We start from the raw sequence: 19892 nt of genomic DNA on the forward strand, positions 1-19892 counted from the left end.
TAAATGTGTGTGTGTTTCTCTCCTTTTCTCTTAGATAAATAGTATCATACTATACACACATTTCTCTGCCTATTTTTTTTTCCTGTTAACAATACATACTGGAGGATATTCCATATCAGTATCTTAAACTATTCTCCATTCCTTTCTTACAATTATACACTTCTCCATTGCATGTGATACAGTAGTATTTTCAATCAGTCCTCAAAGGTGGGCATTTGCTCTTTTAAGTAATACTTTAATGAATGGCATTGCTTTTTAAAAACTTGTTGTGGGCTTCTCTACTGGCTCAGATGGTTAAGAATCTGCCTGCAATGCAGGTTTGATCCCTGGGTTAGGATGATCCCGTGAAGAAGGGAATGGCTACCCACTCCAGTATTCTTGCCTGGAGAATTCCATGGACAGGAGCCTGGCGGGCTGCAGTCCATGGGATCACAGAGTCAGACACGACTGAGTGACTTTCACCTAACTTTATAATGATAACTCATGGGTTAGTGCATTGCCTGAGATCACACAACTAATAAATGATGAGCTGGGATTCCAACCACACCTTATTGTCTAGCTCCCAAACCTGGATTTTCATTTGCTGTTTCTTTATTATCCCAGGATAACTAAAATACTGGGCCTGGAATTCTACCAATTCATTGTGAAGGTACTGCTGCTAGAAGCTCAAAGTTTGTTGTTGTTTAATCACTAGGTCATGTCCGACTCTTCTGCAACCCCATGGATTGTAGCCCACCAGGAACCTCTGTCCATGGGATTTCCCAGGCAAGGATATTGGAGTGGATTGCCATTTCTTTCTCCAGACAATCTCTGCCTAGGGATCGAACCCACGTCTCCTGCATCACAGGTGGATTCTTCACTGCTGAGCTACCTGGGAAGCCCTAGCTCAAAGTTTACTTGGCCTTTAATTAGTAAAAAATAAGGGAGAAAACATTATTAGGTGATAAATGCAAAGTTTTAGAAAGGAGGCAACTTTCAGGACTTGGGTCCACGGAGGGGAAAATAGAAGTTCTTGATGATGGAAAAACGTAGTGTGCACCATTCCCAGTTGTGCTTGAAACAAAGTCAGCCTTTTACTGATGCTCCCCTAGATCTCAGACTGGGTCACCTTTGTTCAAGGAGAGCCATACTCTTCTTACCATCTCTTCCACAGATGGTAAGGAACCAATCTTTTATTTTGATAGGATAAACTACCAAGCTTTTTTTTTTTTTTGGCCTTTCTTGTGTGATCTGTACCTCAGAGTAAACAACAATTGATAAAAGAAACTTTGTCTTTATAGACTTCTTCCAGCTAATATGTGAAAAAAGAAAGAGTACCACCTGTCACAACCCCCCAAAATAATGAACCTAGGTAATTGTCATCAAGGGCTATTAAGATTCCAAAAGGATGAGAACTAGTCATTATGTGACTACTGATAGAAATTCAGATACTGCCTTTGAGGTATTCTTGTAAAAGAACCAAATCTTAATGTGACAATCCACCGCTGCATCCTGTTGCCAATTTTTGGAACCACAAGAATATTCTGGAAGGATGGAAGATGGTGCTGTTAGAAAAGTAAGAGTCTAGAGTGTACTCAAAACTCCTAGAATGCAGTGATTAAGCACCAAGGACAATTTCTTTGGCTATTTTTCCTCCTGTCCAGAGTTATATAGCACAACTCTGTATGTCCTTCCAGAGCAAGAAAGTTGGTTGTCCTTCATAGCCAAATTTCACCCTTGAGGACATTTTATTTCCCCCTTTGGAGACCATAGCGTAACTTATAAATCAGAATTTACCTCTTCTTTTGAAGGAAATGGAAACCCAATCCAGTATTCTTGCCTGGAGAATCCCATGGACGGAGGAGCCTGGTGGGCTGCAGTCCATGGGGTCACAAAGAGTCAGACACAACTGAGCGACTTCACTCACTTCACTTATTGTACACTAAGTAAAACATTGGTCATGAACTCATACCATCCATTAGGTATCACAAAGGTCAACCGGAGTGGCTGACCCTCCTTGTTCTTTCGTCCTTCCAAAAGGAAAAGGTTTTTTTTTTTTTTTTTTTTTTTAAAATTATCATTGGATCCTCGGTACCTAGAACAGTGCTTGACATGTAGTGATGCACTATAAATAATTGGTTGAATGTGAATGAATGAATAAGTGAATGGATAGAGAGATGTATGAATTTGAGCTCCAGAAATTTGGTCAGTGTTGATGTTAAACTCTAAGCATGCCCCATTAGTCCGCATTGTGCAAAAACTGCCAAAAGGGGGAGTTGCTTTTTTCCCTCTCACCTTTGTGTGTCTCCTGCTTTTGGACATCCTGTATTTTTTCAGTTTTTCAACAAGTTCCAGAATGATGCTTCTCCTCTTTTCCACCCACACCAAATATCTAGACTTCTTAGCAGAGTAGACGTCAGCATAATATTGGTGGAGGATTGGGGGAGACAAGGGAGGTGAGCAATATTAGGGTATGAATGAGTAGAATTTGGTATTGAAGGTTTTCTTTAGAACAAAAACAAAATGAACAAAATTCAATCAATCTGAGAACCAAAAAGAAAGAAGAAATTTCAGTGTAGTAGAGGATGTAAAAGCCTACTCTGGTCTCTTATTCATTTCTAAAATAAAAGAGTTTCCTTCCAGAAGATGATCTCTGAGATGCAAAGACTTGGAACGCCCGGCCTCTGTAACACCTCTGTCTTCCTGTGGTCTACTTGCTTTTCATGATACAGTTTACATCTGTTGATGTGTATTGTAATAGAAATGAAAACTGGATAGTTTTAAATATTTATGAACTCATGGAAAATAACAATATATTTTCCATGTGTTAAATCTAAATAACACTTTAAGAAACTAACTGTATTTTTCCCTGGTGGCTCAGGTGGTAAAGAATCTGCCTGCAATGCGGGAGACTCAGGTTGGGAAGATCCCCTGGAAAAGAGAATGGCTACCCACTCCAGTATTCTTGCCTCGAGAATTCCATGGACAGCAGAGCCTGTAAGGCTACAGTCCATGGAGTCACAAAGAGTCAGACACGACTGAGCCACTTACACTTTCACTTTTCAAAAATCAGTGAAATCAATGGCAACAGGATATAGTACTGAAAATCTCCTTAAAAAATTAACAGAAGACAGCCGGATTCTCGTATCTGTTTCTGCAGTCGGTCTGTTGTGATATGCTGTTTTGGTTGAAGCATGTGAAGAAAATCTGGCCTCCCACAGATACATGGTTGAAAAGGGAGGAATATTTTAATAGCTTTTTGAGAGAGATGTGGATTATCTTTGACAATATACCAAAGTTCAGCCAGAATATTTTCTTAAAAGTTAGTTGCGATGTAAAATTGGAAACCTCATCAACGTGACTGGGGAACAGCAAGCTTTTATGCTGTGTTTAGAGCATTGCCTCTATGGGCATATGTTAAAACACAACAGCATACAGGTTTTTAAAAAGCCATAGAAAGGTGGTTGTTTCTGTTTAGTCGTTAAGTTGTGTCCGACTCTTTTGCAATCAGAGCTGCATCTCCTGCATTGTAGGCAGATTCTTCACCACTGAGCCACTTGCTAAGTCCCTGGGGGAGGGATAAATTAGGAGTTGAGGATTAATATATACATACTACTATATATAAAATAGAGAAACAATAAGGACCTACTGTACAGCAGAGGGAACTCGACTTAATACTCTGTTATAACCTATATGGGAAAAGAATCTAGAAAGGAATAGATACACTGTATATACATAGCTGAACCACTCTGCTGTACTCCTGAAACTAACACATTGTAAATCAACTGTGTCTGTGTGAGTGTGTGCACACACGCACACTTGGTTGTGTCCTACTCTTTGTGACTCCACGAACTGCAGCCCATAGTCCATTCATAGTCCATAGAATTCTTTCAATTCTGTGGACAGCTCCTCTGTCCATAGAATTTTCCAGACAAAAATACTGAAGTGGGTTGCCATTTCCTACTCCAGGCGACCTTTCTGACCCAGGGATAGAACTTGCATCTCCTACACTGCATGCACATTCTTAATCACTGGGCCACTTGAGACGCCCAAAGTCTATACCCTAATAGAAAAATTTAATTTAAAAAATAAAATAAAAATAAAACAGCACAAAGTAGGGAATGAAGATGACTGTGATGTTTCCTCCTGTACCACCACTGAGCTCTATGACTGTGGGCAGCTTACCTAACTTGTGTTGACATGGGGATACTTATGTACACTCTAGATTTTGGAGATTATATTAGATAATTCATTAAAACAAACTAAAGTTTGAAAATAAAGCTACAAGATAACTTTTTCACCTTTTTTTTTTTAAATCATGCAGAGCAGTGTCTAACAAACCTACCCAGACATCACCACATACTCATAGGTTTGTTTCACCTATTTGTTTCTATTGAATAGAGCTCAGATTCTGTGAAGCTAGAGTTTAACTTCCATAATATTGATAAGTTGCAAATGATTTCTGTCTGGTAGAAAGAGATCATCTCCAAAGTTACAGAATTATTGACACTGACCAATTTTGAACAGAACTTAGAAAACTCATTTTAGCATCCCTTTGTGGGCTGAATATATAAATCGCTTCTCCTCTAATACACTTTGAATTAGTTTTCCTTTCTTCTGGTCCTTTTAATAAATAGTTGAATAAATCTTTGGTAAATGCTCATTATGTATTCATATGTGAGTCATGTTTTTAATTTTTTGAAAAATATACTTTGACAATAGGTAAAGACTTACCACAGAACTTGGCAGTTAAGTGCTACCAAGTAAATGTTAGTTCTGTTCTCTCTTTCTCCAGGACTCAGTTTCTAATTTATAAGGAGGAAAGGTTGGACTAATGTTTATTAGGGTTCCATTTGCTTAGCTGGATGAGTGGCTGCTAATGTGCATGGGACCTACTGGAGACAGGTAACCTCAGGTGAGGGAACACACGCTTACTTACTCACATAACCTGTAACAAGGGGCTTGTGATAGGGTAGACACCACAGTCTCCCTGAGCATTGTTCACTGCCCGAGAGCTCACAGCAGACAAAACTACGAGGCCCACAGCAACTGAGCTGGGTGCTGCCAAGCACAAGAGCAGTGAATCTGTAGGCAGGAAGCACTTTGAGGGTATGTCAGGACATGCATGTATTGACATACTTCCATTAAGAAATACAGAAGTCATTCCTACGCAATCCTCTTCCTTTCAAAGAACAAGCAGCTTTCAAGTTGGGTATAGAAACCCAGAAAAGAGCAGATAATGTTGGGTCAGCCTCATGGGCCTCAGATAAACAGGAAATGGCACACTGGACACCCAGCGTGGGGAGCCGAAAATCCTGAAGCAGAAACAGAAAGAGGGGCAGTGTGGGACAAGGCTGCTGGAAACAGCACGGTAAATTCTGCTAGGAGGGCACAAAAGACAGGAGTGGGGAGAAAACTACTCCTGGGGGCCAGGACATGCTGTGCAGGTGTAGAGGGCAGATGGCAAGTTTGACCCCTGGGTCAGAAAGGTCCCCTGGAGTAGAAAATGGCAACCCACTTCATATTTTTGCCTGGAAAATTCTATGGACAGAGGAGCCTGATGGGCTGCAGTTTGTAGAGTCACAAAAGAGTAGGACACAACCAAGTGTGCGTGCATGCACACACACACACAATTGGTTTACAATGTATTAGTTTCAGGAGTAGGGCAGAGTGGTTCAGCTATGTATATACAGTGTATCTATTCCTTCCTAGATTATTTTCCCATATAGGTTATAACAGAATATTAAGTCTAGTTCCCTCTGCTGTACAGTAGGTCCTTATTGTTTCTCTATTTTATATATAGCAGTACTCTTGCCTGGAAAATCCCATGGGCAGAGGAGCCTGGTAGGTTGTAGTCCATGGGGTTGCTGAAGGTCGGACAAGACTGAGCGACTTCACTTTCTCTTTTCACTTTCATGCATTGGAGAAGGAAATGACAACCCACTCCAGTAGTCTTGCCTGGAGAATCCCAGGGACAGGGGAGCCTCGTGGGCTGCCGTCTATGGGGTCGCACAGAGTCGGACACGGCTGAAGCGACTTAGCGGCAGCAGCAGCAGCAGCAGCAGTAGTGTGTATATATCACTCCTCAACTCCTAATTTATCCCTCCCCCAGGGACTTAGCAAGTGGCTCAGTGGTGAAGAATCTGCCTACAATGCAGGAGATGCAGCTCTGATTGCAAAAGAGTCGGACACAACTTAACGACTAAACAGAAACAACCACCTTTCTATGGCTTTTTAAAAACCTGTATGCTGTTGTGTTTTAACATATGCCCATAGAGGCAATGCTCTAAACACAGCATAAAAGCTTGCTGTTCCCCAGTCACGTTGATGAGGTTTCCAATTTTACATCGCAACTAACTTTTAAGAAAATATTCTGGCTGAACTTTGGTATATTGTCAAAGATAATCCACATCTCTCTCAAAAAGCTATTAAAATATTCCTCCCTTTTCAACCATGTATCTGTGGGAGGCCAGATTTTCTTCACATGCTTCAACCAAAACAGCATATCACAACAGACCGACTGCAGAAACAGATACGAGAATCCGGCTGTCTTCTGTTAATTTTTTAAGGAGATTTTCAGTACTATATCCTGTTGCCATTGATTTCACTGATTTTTGAAAAGTGAAAGTGTAAGTGGCTCAGTTGTGTCTGACTCTTTGTGACTCCATGAACTGTAGCCTTACAGGCTCTGCTGTCCATGGAATTCTCGAGGCAAGAATACTGGAGTGGGTAGCCATTCTCTTTTCCAGGGGATCTTCCCAACCTGAGTCTCCCGCATTGCAGGCAGATTCTTTACCACCTGAGCCACCAGGGAAAAATACAGTTAGTTTCTTAAAGTGTTATTTAGATTTAACACATGGAAAATATATTGTTATTTTCCATGAGTTCATAAATATTTAAAACTATCCAGTTTTCATTTCTATTACAATACACATCAACAGATGTAAACTGCATCATGAAAATTTCTCTGGATTCTTCAATAAATTATCAAAGTGTAAAGAGACTTGAAACCAAAATATTTGAGACCTGTGGCAACTAGAACAACTCTCCATGAGGCCTTGGGTCTAAGCCTGCATCTTTAACCACCTGTCAGAAAATATGAGTTGAATGCTGCCTGAGTGCTTCCAAATTGGAAAAAAATGTAATCTGTTTTTTTTTTTTTCTTTAAACTGTGAGTGTTGCATTAAGGGGCAGGATGTTTAATCCAACTTTTAAGAGCTTTGCAGTGTGTGTACAAGTTATCTCCTCCTTCTCCTCCTGTTCTTTGCCGCTACCTGTACTGTGCCCTTTACCTCCTCTCATCCCAGCTTTAATCCCACTATTAGTCTGATTCATTCTCTAGATTCATCTTTTCCTAATTTTTTTCTCTTCTACTAAATATTTTCTCAGAAAATTCCAGTTTAATCAGTGTTTAAATTCTCCTACGAAGGTCACTTTTCTTGGGTCATAGAATACTTTGTTCTTTCTCTTCTGCCCCAACAGTTTTTTAGGAGTAAAACGGTTGGTTTGTCTTTCTATTATTTAACGAATTAAAAGTTCAGAGTTAATTTTTTTTACAGGTAGTAATTAATGTAAAGACATTCAGCTGCTGCCCTAAATTTAAAAAATTGAGCAAGAACATTTATATATAGCAGATTAAAAAATTTTTTCTAAAGAAGCACTTTTAAAAATGTGGGAGATGTATACAAGATTAGAGTAGATCTCTATGTTAGCTATAGCTAGTACATAAAGCCTGTGCCTGCACAGCTATTATTGTTTAAAGTTTCAGTTAAAAATGAAGCTATTTGAAATACATTTGGGACAAAACTTAAAATAAATAGTAGTATAGTTGGTATATTGGAGAAGGAAATGGCAGCCCACTCCAGTATTCTAGCCTGGAGAATCCCACGGACAGAGGAGCCTAGGGGGCTACAGTCCACAGGGTTGCAAAGAGTCGGACACGACTGAGCGACTTCACTTCACTAATAGTTGGTATATAGAGGGGGCATACTCATGAAAGCATTACCTGAATGGTTGAATTTGGGAAACCATGTCACAAAGAGAAAATCAGAGTTACAGCTGCATTGTAACTTCCATCTTCCATAATTTTGCGCCTTCAACTTCCATTTCAGAATTATTATCTTTTTATGTGATAAAGCCTTTAAAATTTTCCTTCTCAAGCAAAATGCTTGAAACTCACATTAACATATTTTTTTCAGGATATGGTGTATACACGTTCATGATGTAGAAATTGAGAAGAATGATTTTTAATTTTCCTGAACGCAAGAGTTCATTTATTGTACAAAATATTTTAGTCTAGTTGTAGAAAGAGGAGATTTTATTTACGAATAAAATTAATGAGCCAACAACATAAACTTCGATAACCTTCAAGGAAAAGAAATTAAATCAACATTGCCCTCATTGCTCTGGATTAAACTTATAGTTTTTAAAGCACTTGTTGATATTTTTGCCTATTTTCTATAATGAAGTAAAAATTTCTTGAAAGAAAAAATCATTTCTTATGTGACTGCACTGGGTCTCAGCTGCGGCATGTGGCATCTTCTGTTATGGTATGTGGGGTCCAGTTCCCCAACCAGGGGTTGAATTCAGGCCCCCTGTGCTGGGAGTTTGGACCAGTGGGCCACCAGGGAAGTCCCCCCAAGTTTCTTTTTTGACAAAGAAAAGTCATAGCTCATGTTGTAATCTACAGTGCTGACCTTGTACTTTAGAGAAGGATTTCATGTATGTGTGTAATTGAAACTTCTCTTTACACTCAAAAACAATTTTTGTTACCTTTTCCCAGTTGTCAGAATGCTACCATATTAGATTCATTCTTTTAGTAAGCATTGCTTCTTCCCTCCTTCATAATACATTGCTCCTGTCATAGGAAGCATTTTAACCAATAAGCACTTTAGGAAGCATGCTTTCTTTCATGCCTAGAGAAAACCACATGTATCCATTAGGAAAGCATTTGCCTGCAAGTAAGAGAAAACACCAGAGAAGGCAATGGCACCCCACTCCAGTACTCTTGCCTGGAAAATCCCATGGACGGAGGAGCCTGGTGGGCTGCAGTCCATGGGGTCGCTAAGAGTTGGAGACGACTGAGCGACTTCACTTTCACTTTTCACTTTCATGCACTGGAGAAGGAAATGGCAACCCACTCCAGTGTTCTTGCCTGGAGAATCCCAGGGACGGGGGAGCCTGGTGGGCTGCCGTCTATGGGGTCGCACAGAGTCGGACACGACTGAAGTGACTTAGCAGCAAGAGAAAACACACAATGAGTTAAACCAATAGTGATTCCTTTTCTTCTCACATAATGAGAAGGCCACAGATGGGTGTTTACAGACATTCATGCAGCTCCTCAAAAGTACCAACATCAACCTTCCTTCATGGTCACACAATAAACTGCACAAGTCTGGACAAAATATCTATTCTCAGCAAAAGAAGGAGGCAGCAAAGAAGGAAAGTGTTACACTACCAGATGTACTCCTTTTTATGAGAATTTCATTCAAAAGCTTTTCCAGAAGACCCTCAGTAGTTTTCTGCCTCTGTCACATGGCTACCTATGTTGCAAGGATGCTGGGGAAAGAGTAGCTGGCTTTTCAGCTTCTAAATTGGGAGGAACAAGAAGGGGTAAATGTAATTTCAAGTGATTGAATAAACAAGGGGAAAAAAAGGAGCATTGAAATAAGATTAAAAGATTGAAAAGGAAAAAGGAAAAACTAAATGGTAACAATAATACTTATTTTTGTTTATTTGCTGAGACCTTACTCTGTACCATGTACTATGCTATCTTATATATATTTCATCTCATTCTCACAAAAACCCTACAAAGTAGATAAGATCATTTGCTACTTACAGACGGGAAAACCCAAGTTACTGCATGCCCAAGGACTTGTATTCAGGTCGAGATTTGACCTGAGCTTACTCTGACTTCAACATTGCCTCTCCTGAGACCAGCCCTTAGAATGTGTGGTTTTCTCTTCACTGTGGGTCCCATTAGGTACTTCTCCAGAATGCTGCAGTAGATTGCATACTGCCTGAAATGCAGGGGAAATTTTCAGGCCTCGTTTAATGAGGTGGATTGAACCAAGAATGCTTGAATAGTTCTAGCAAACGCCACTGCAGCACTTTCCTCTGCAATAATTACCTTTCATCATTCAGGTTTTCTGCTCTTGGAACTCATTACTTCAATTCTGAATTCTGATCTGATGCACAAGAGGATTCCATACATATTGAGTGCTTTGAGATGGGCTTCTATTTTAGGAGGATTCTGTTCATAAGCAGCTCATAGAGGCCTGTTTGTCTATTTAGAGTTGTACAGTCAGCTACTCTTGGCCAATTATCTTGGTGTGTTCATGCAAGGTCACCTTCAAGATTCAATCCTATGTAGGTCAGTTACTTTTATCCAGAGAGAAATTCTATCCTACAGATTGGTTCTTAGTCTGGTTATTTATGGGAGTTCCTAAGAGAGATTTTCATTCACTCATACACTCAGTGAAAGGATACTAAGGAATCAAAGATGAATATGATCTCTGACTATACTATGAGACAACTGAGAACTAAGAGTGTGCCTTGGTCATTTTTTTCTTTCAATTTTAACACTGTGCCTGGGATTTATTAACTACTCAGTAACCTTACATATTGATTCAACACATATTTGATCAGAGCTCATTTTGTGCCAGGCACTAGAAGCACAGCAGTAAACAAGACAGATGTGATTCTCATTACCTGTGAAACAGATGCTCTTGTGGGGAGATAAACAGTGAAAAGTTAGTAGAATCATAAAATAGAGAAACAAGGTCCAGATGTCCATCAGTAGGAGAATGGATAAAGAACAAAGTTATACCATGCTTTACTACTCAGCAATGAGGATGAACAAGCTATTGCTACCCCCAACCATGAGCCAGAATCTCATAATGCTTGACTGCACTGACATCAGGTTCAAAAACAGACAAAATCTGTCTCTGATGATAGAAGTCAGGTAACCTTTGGAGAGGGGCAATGCTTTTGGGAAAGTACAGGAGCTTCTGGGGTCCAGGTCATCTTGAAAAGAGAATTATTTCCACAGGAAATTTCACTGTGTGAAGATGTCTCGTGCTCTGTGCTTAGGGTGTATATTTTTCTACATGCAGGTTATAATTCAGTTAAATTTATCTCAGAAAAGATATATGCTGACTGTGGTAATGGTTGTGGAGGAAATGCACAGGGTCTAGGGCAACTTGATAGAGAGCAGTTTAGGGGAGCATCATGGTAGGCAGGGTGGGCTGAGAAGACCTTCCTGGCAGATACCAAGTAGGCTGAGTCTTCAGGGTGAGAAGTTGACAGCCTTGGGGAGAGGAAGGGGAAGAGTATCCCTGGCAGGGGGAATGGCAGGTGCAAAGGCTTCTGGGAAAGAAAGGTCAGGGTGCACTGAGAAGGAGAAAAGAGGTCAGTGTGGCCAGAGCAGAGTAAGTGGAGAACACAGTGGGACCAGAGGCTGGGAGTGTACAGAGGCCGCATTATTTAGGGCCATGGACATTTGGTCTGTGGTCTGCCCCTTGTCACTGGACTTTTCTTTTGATCTGGAGAGTGGGCTAAGATCCTTGGCTACATCATCCCGGGTCCTATTCATCTCTCCAGAGAAGCCTTAAGAAGTTGGTTTTGTAATCCCCATGTTATGTTGGGTTAGCCAAAAAATCTGTTCGAGTTTTATAACAGCTCACAGAAAAGCCCAAATGAACTTTTTGGCTAGTCCAGCACAGGAAGAGCAAAGGCTCGGGGATAATAACTTTCCCAAGGTCACCCACTTTGGAAATGCGGGGTTTCACTAGTATTTGTACTCACATCTCTCTGACTCCAAGCCCACATTTTCAACTCCTGGCTCCTGACCCCACCTCTAAGGACTGGTGCTCAGAACAACTTCACAGTCCAATGCATGTACACTTAGAGTTGTGACCAAAGATATGAACAAGTAGAAAATTCCTCCTGGGAAAGTAGTTCAGGGGCTGGATTTTGTGGATACATAATGAATTTTCCCATAGGCGTGCTTTCTTGAGGGAATGGTAGGCAAAGACTTAAGAATGAATCATCACAGCAGCTGATGTCCATTGAGCATTCATGTTGTTCCAGGTTCCGTAATGAATAGTTTACTTATTCCAGTTCACCCTGAGAACAATCCTATGAGGTCACTATTGGCCCCATTTTACAGATAAAAAACCGAGGTGTGCAGAAGTTAGTTGTTTGCCTAGTGAGATATAACTAGTGAGTTGACTAAATGGTGCAATGTTTGTTTGATTCGTCGTGAGAAAAGAAGTGAACATGGATGGGCAGGTGTCAAGCCCAGACATAAACACATTCTAGAATTCATGTCCTTAACTCTCCTGCCTGGAGCTTGGGGTATCCAGGGAAGTGGGGGATGTTTTGTAAGGCTTCATGACTTGGGTTCTATGAACTCAATTGAAATGAATATTCCTGGAGGCCTTCTCTTTTTGGCAGGGATTTTTTTTTTTTAAATAAACGATTCCATTTGTGGGAATTAAAATTTTATATTGGAGTATATGTAGCTGACTCACAATGTTCGGTTAATTTCAGGTGTACAGCAAAGTGATTCAGTTACATATATACATATATCCATTTCGGATTTGGTTTTGAGATTTTTATAATCTGTAATCTCTCTCCTCTGAAACCCTAAACCATACTTTTGTGTGTTTTTTGTATGCTTTTCCTCTCCACCTAGACTGCAGGGTCCTTGAGGGCAATCTTTTACTGCTTTTGATTCGTCAGGGCCTAGCCCTGGTGGGTGAGATGAGAAATGGTGTGTTTTGTTGGTCTCAGGGCCTGGGGCAGGGCCAGGGCCAGGCAGGCAATAAGTTATCTGTAAATATTTCTTGAATAAATGAGCACTAGGCTTGTTTAACAAAAGGTAAGAGTGATAATGGATATGGCTTGGGTCAGCAATCCTTGTCTTCGAGATTGTGTGCATCTCATTTTATGTTAATTATTGAAGCAATTAAGGCAAAAGCACAGTTTATGGTTTTCCTTTCCATTCCTGCGCCATCACCTCACTGCATCCAACTCCCAAATCTAGCAGAGTTGGTATGGATCCAGACTTGGAAGGAATTCTGAGCAAGAAATTCTGTAAGATGCTTCAGCTAGTTCTGTACTGTAAAGATTTGTGACTCAAATCAGCCTGCTTAAAAGAAATTCATGTGATGGTGACATTTTTATGAGCAAATCAACTGCTGCCTGATATTTCAGTGTATATAACTATAACTATGATTTTCTGTACAACTCCACTGATAATCAATATACTCAGGTTAGAACAGTAAAGCTTACACAGCGTAGAAGTGAGTTATTCCCTGCTCTAGGCCCATGCTGTACTTGGTGCATGTGGCTACTCAACACTTGCAGTGGGGTTGTTCTGAACTGGGATGTACTTTAGGTGTACATGGGTTTCCCTGGTGGTTCAGACTGGTAAAGAGTCCACCTGCAATGCAGGAGATCCGGGTTTGATCTCTGGGTTGGGAAGATCCCCTGGAGAAGGAAATGGCAACCCACTCCCAGTATTCTTGCCTGGAGAATTCCATTGACAGAGGAGCCGGGGGGCTATAGTCCATGGGGTCACATAGACTCGGATACGACTGAGCAACTAAAACACACACAGACACACACACACACACACACGTTGAATTCAAAAACATAGTATAAAAAAAGAATGTAAACTATTTTATTAGTAATTTCTCTAATAGTTACAATCAATGTGATAGTATCTTGACGTGTTGGGACTAATGAAGTATACGAAAATTCATGTTACCTGCTTTTTACTTTTTGATATGTGACTAGAAAATGAAGATTATTAGAAAATGTAAAATTACACTGACATTGGCCACTGGTATTCTAGAAAAAAACAGCTATGAATCTGATACAAATCTAACTCCTTTGTGCTGCTCAGTTGCTAAATCCTGTCTGACTCTTTTGTGACCCCATGGACTTTAACCCTCCAGGCTCTTCTGTCCATGGGATTTCCCCAGGCAAGAATACTGGAGTGGGTTGCCATTTCCTTCTACAGGGGATCTTCCCAACCCAGGGGTCGAACCTGCATCTCCAGCCTTGGCCCGTATGCTCTTTACCACTAAGCCACCAGGGAAGCCCTCTACGTCTGCCTCCAAATTCACCATTCCCCAGTTCTCCCAAAGTACGAAAAATTAGCTAAAGCACCCCAACTTTCGTGTATATCTGTTTTCAAAAATCTGTTCTGCTTCAATTCATTTCCTGATGGAGTCAAAACTCACACCAGGCTTCAGTCTCCTATAGCTTTTAGCCTTATTTTCTACTAGCAAAACTTTCTTTGACTCAAGTGATGAAAACACTCTCAATGTATATAGAAACTCATTATTAAAAAAAAATAAAAGAACTTGTATCATGTCACTGAATAGCTATAACTATCCCAAGGTAGTGAGTAATTAGGATTATTACCATTTTGCAAGTAAGAAAACTGAGGATGAGATAACATTTATTTATTTAATCATGGCCCTATTCCAGCAATGAATTGTAAGTTTGGCCAACTCAGAAAACATAAGTCACTTTTCCAAGATGACACAGGGGTTGATAGAACTGGGCCTGAAATGATCTGCTTCATCTTTCTACTAGAGCAGCGGTTCTCAGACACAGCATCCTATGGTCAATTAGGAGGTGTACAAAAAGTGAAAGTTACTGAGTCGTGTCTGATTCTTTGTGACCGCATGGATTGTAGCCCACCAGACTCTTCTGTTCATGGAATTCTCCAGGCAAGAATATTGGAGTGAGTTGCCATGCCCTTCTCCAGAGGATCATCCCAACTCAGGGAATCAAACCTGATCTCTTTTGTCTCCTGCATTGCAGGTAGATTCTTTACTGTCTGAGCCACCAGAGAAACCCATGACTTTGTATGAATAACATTTAAAAGAGCAAAGTTTTTAGCTGACTTTCTTTTTAGCTAAATTAGAAATGATGAAAGGATGTTCAAAAATAATTTATCTTCTATACACTTCATTCATTCATCCATTTAACATGAATACCTGGCATGTATTAAGGCACTAAGTTGGCCCTGGGGAAACATCAGTGAACAAAATAGCAAGAAGAGACAGATCATCTAACAAATTTGATCATAACAAATAGTGTTGGTGATGGACAGGGAGGCCTGGCGTGCTGCGATTCATGGGGTCGCAAAGAGTTGGACACGACTGAGCGACTGAACTGAACTGAACTGAACAAGTAGTTAGAATACATGATGTGGCCTTGAATTACTTAGCAGGCAAATATAGGCTAGGGTTTGGGAAGGGCTTCCTGAGACTGAAAGACAGTGGAACACAGCTAGATAAGGGAGGGAGAAGAGAAAATAAACAGGAATCTTTCAGGGATGCTTTCCTAAGTGGGGAAGAAAGGCAGGCTTGATGACGTAGAGAATCACATATAACCTACTGCTCCAGTTATCTATGCCACACCCTGGAATAACAGTACAGTTTAAAAACTTTTGTCTATTTCCATGCTGCACTTAGCAGGATACCCCCAAGCTTTATTGAAATATGATTGAAATATAACATACATAGGTTTAAGACATTCAGTGTGGCAATTCAGTCCATGCATATTCTACAGAATCTTACCACAAGAAGGTTGGTTAACACTTATATCCCCTCACATAATTACCATTTTTCTCTTGTGATAGCATGTAACATTACTCTCTTTACAACTTTCAAGTACTTAATAGAGTAATATAAATTATAGCCACTATGTTAATCCATATTAGAATTCTAGAACTTACTCATCTTATGGCTAGAAATTTTCACTCTTTGATCCCATTTCCCCCACCCCCAGCCCCCAGTACCCACTATTGTAGTCTCTATGTCTCTATTTTTATGAGTTCAGCTTTTTTAGATTCTGCATATGTGAGAGCATACAATATTTGTCTTTGTCTGTCTGACTTATTTCATTTAGCATAGTGCCTTCAAGGTCCCTAGGTGTTATTGCAAAAGGAGGATTTTCTTGTTGTGGCTGAATAATATTCCAATGTGTGTGTGTGTGTACGTATGATAATATTCCAATGTATGTATTATGAATGTATATGTATGTGCGTATGTACACACACCCATATATACATATCAAATTTTCTTTCCCTGTTCATACATTGATGAGCAGTAGGTTGTTTCCATATTTTGGTTATTATAAATAATACTGCAATGAACATGGGAAGGAGTTATCTCTTCAAGAGAGTGTCTTCCTTCCCTTCCTGGGAATGTATACCTAGAAGTGGGATTGCTAGAGCATATGGTAGTTGTATTTTTAATTTTTTCAAAAACCACAGTGGCTGTACCAATTCTAGCAACGGTTAATAGAATTCCCTTTTCTCAACACCTTTGCCAACACTTATATCTTATCTTTTTGATAATAGCTACTCTAGCAGGTGTGTGGTGATTGCGGTTTTGATTGGCATTTCCCTCATGATGAGTAAAATGGAGCATCTTTTCATGTACTTAGTGGCCATTTGTATGTCTTCTGTGGGAAAATGTCTATTCAAGCCCTCTGCCCATTTTTTAATCTTTTTTTTTTTCTATTGAGGTATATGTCTTATGGGTATTAACCTCTTACCAGGCAAATGATTTGAAAATATTTTCTCCCATTCCATAGATTGTATTTCCTTTTGCTGATTGTTTCTTTGGCTATGTGGCAGCTTTTTAGTTTAATATAGTCTCATCTGTTTATTTTTGATGTTATTCTTTGTGATTTTGGTGTGATATCCAAAAAATCATTGCCAAGACCAATGTCAGGAAGCTTTACCCTATGTTTTCCTCTGTAGGATAACAGTTCCAGGTCTTACATTTAAGTCTTTAACATATTTGAACTAATTTTTGTGAAAGTGATAGTCATTCAGTCATGTCTCACTCTTTGTGACAACATGGGCTGTAGTCCATGGAATTCTCCAGGCCAGAATACTGGAGGGGGTAGCCTTTCCCTTCTCCAAGGGATCTTCCTAACCCAGGGATTGAACCCAGGTCTCCCAAATTGGGGGCAGATTCTTTACCAGCTGAGCCACAGGGAAGCTCAAGAATACTGGAATGGGTGGCTTATCCCTTCTCCAGTGGATCTTCCTGACCCCAGGAATTGAACCAGGATCTCCTGCACTGCAAGCGGATTCTTTACCAACTGAGTTATCAGGGAAGTGTTTGTGTGTGTGTGTGGTAGAAGATAGGAGTGCAGTTTCATTCTGATGCATGTGAATATCTGGTTTTCCAATATCGTTTATTGAAGACATTGTCCTTTACCTATTAAGTATTCTTAGCTCCCTTGCCGTATATTAGTGAGTCATGTATATGTGGGTTAATTTCTGGGTTCTCCCACCTTGGTGGATATCTGCCAATAAAATAAAAAAATAATAATTGAATGCAAAACTGGGAAGAAATGTATGGTAGCAACCCATTATCTATCATTTCCACCATGGAAATACAATAGATGTAAATAATCTCAAAAACACAAATAATCAAAGAATCAGGAAGCATTGAATTCTGAGTTTTTGAATTTTGTTTTTAATATAAATTAGCTCTAATTTATATTAATTTTTAGTAATGATATGTTTAACAGCTGCCTCACAGAATTTCTGCAAATATAGCAGTCAGCTTCCACATGCCAGTACACGCCAGCTCCAGCATGCCAATGGGCCTGGCATCTTCAATATAAAGCAACTGTGACCCTTGTTTAGAGAAGGTCCTCACCATCTCCTCCTCCTCTGTTTCTTACAGATCAGCAAACAACAGCTGCAGACAGTCAAGGACCGGTTTCAGGCTTTCCTCAATGGGGAAACCCAAATCGTGGCTGACGAAGCCTTTATGAACGCTGTCCAGAGTTACTATGAGGTAAGGTTCACCGCACAGAAGAATGCCGACACTGCTCAAACCTGGAGTCTGGGGTTTCTGAAATACTGGTCAGTGAGAACAGTAGCTTTGGCCTTCTACAGGGCCATCCTTCTTGAGGTCAAGGGGTCTGTGATTGATTATAACTTTAAGGAGTATAAAGAAGCATTTTGTTCAAGGGGTGAGGGAAACTGTAAATTGTTATACCAGGAAGAGTGGTGAGTGTTTTACATACCATTTATTGTTTAATCTTGACAACAGTGATATTATTCCCATTTTACTGATGAAGAGACTGAGGCTCAAGGAAGTTAGGTCAATTTTTCAAAGTCACACAGCTATTAAAATGCCTTCCTCCTTTTTTCCTTTCTTTACTCAGTTTTTAGGTAGAAAATTGTTTTAAAACAAAAACACTGGTGTCCCTGCCTCAGTCAATGAGCACATGCTTATTCTGCCCTTGAGCGCTGTGTTTCTCAGTAGATGTTTTAAAAATGTTCATTGATTGATTCAGTGAAACGCTCCTTCTTGTTGCTAAGCATTTGACTCCTTCTTTCATGGAAAGAGTGGAGCAAGATTGCAATGAGATCTTGTGAAAATATTATTGATTGGTTTGCTAGTTAGCCTTTAATAGTAAACAGCCTTTGTGTCCTTGATGTTTGCTAGGTCCGTCCACAGACTCATTTTGCATGCTATTTTTTCCTCAATGAAATTTCTATTTGGATCTGTTTTAGAAGTCTGATTTGTTTTTATATATGTCAGATTTAATTTTTTTTTTCATTTTACAAACAGTGTTAATGACTGCCAATAAGGGTCGAATTTAGTGCTTCATCTGATGTGATATATTTTTTGGTTAGATTTAAGGGCGAATGGAAATGAGATCTGCAATTACAGTGTTTGTGTGGCAGTGAATAACCTAAATATATTTAAGAAGGTTCTGTTTAGAAACTGCCAGGGCTTGAAACCAATTATCCCCCCTTTTATCAAAATCTGGAAACCAGTTGAGACCAGGCAGACACTTATCAATAATTCTCCATGTTTAGAGTAATTCATGAGTTTGTAAATTTGCAGATTGCAGATCTTAATTAGAAAGCTCATTTGACTAATGATATAAATTACAAGAAAGCACCATTTCTATCTATTAATTAAATTTGAAAATTAATAGTCATCAACTTGCTAATGAGTCTCTGGAAATTACCATGATATCTATAGTGGTCCTGATATTTTCCTCTATAGTGGCTAGTTTATTTGAAAGGGCTTCTGTTTAGTCTGATGAGAATATAGACATAAAGAAATTACTGAATATTTAATATTGAGATCTGACTAACAGGAAATAATGTCAGGTACTAATTATTTACTGTATTCATTAGTAAAGCTTTAGAGTGTCTTGAGATTCATGTTTCTTGGGAAGCCTAATCCTCTGAAGCAAAGGTCCCTAGTCAAGGCGTCAGGATTGATACATCACTTGGGAGTGCTCCAAGTTGATTACTCATCACTTTCTCTCTCTGCTTTCATTCTTGGGCAGTGGAGAGCTAGCATCTCTTCCTCTGCCCAGTTGCAGAGTCCCATCCCTTCCTCTGGGACCCAGTCGCTTTTATGTCAGTGTTTGCCTCACCAGGTAGACCAAGGATCAGACCCAGGACAGACACCACCTCTGGAGCTGGAGTGCAGGTTCAGTCCCACTGGAACCATTTGTGTTGAAATGGCCTGGTTTCCCATTAAGAAACTGGGATGCTTTTTAATAGAAGGGGGAATGTATGCTTAAGAGCCAAAACCAACAGACAGTCTCCTAAATTCTCAACCTCCACTCCCCTACACATACTCTCTCTCTCCATCCCACCATACCAACCCTGATATATATGTCCCAGTATACAAGTGATAATGACAACTTAAAAACAAACAAACAAAAACATTTTCTCCAAAAGTTCTGAGATTACTATAGTCAGTTATTAATACTAAAGTCAGTTTCTGGAAATACCATTGTTTTGCAAAGACAATAATGCTTTGTCAACCTGCTAGAGTAGTAATGAGCATTATTTTTTTTTAATAAAGGGAGTGGGGAGCCACTGTCCTTTT

At 39.8% G+C, this 19892-nt stretch overlaps 1 protein-coding gene across 1 annotated transcript in view; it reads left to right on the top strand.

The window, feature by feature from the left end:
* CADPS (calcium dependent secretion activator) overlaps positions 1–19892 on the top strand; it is a 476711-nt gene that overhangs the window by 100105 nt on the left and 356714 nt on the right. The window contains 1 exon segment of the mRNA XM_070360581.1: positions 17712–17825. Coding sequence (XP_070216682.1) covers positions 17712–17825 — 114 coding nt within the window.

The sequence above is a fragment of the Bos mutus genome, chromosome 22, assembly GCF_027580195.1.
Source record: "Bos mutus isolate GX-2022 chromosome 22, NWIPB_WYAK_1.1, whole genome shotgun sequence".
Classification (NCBI taxonomy): domain Eukaryota; kingdom Metazoa; phylum Chordata; class Mammalia; order Artiodactyla; family Bovidae; genus Bos; species Bos mutus.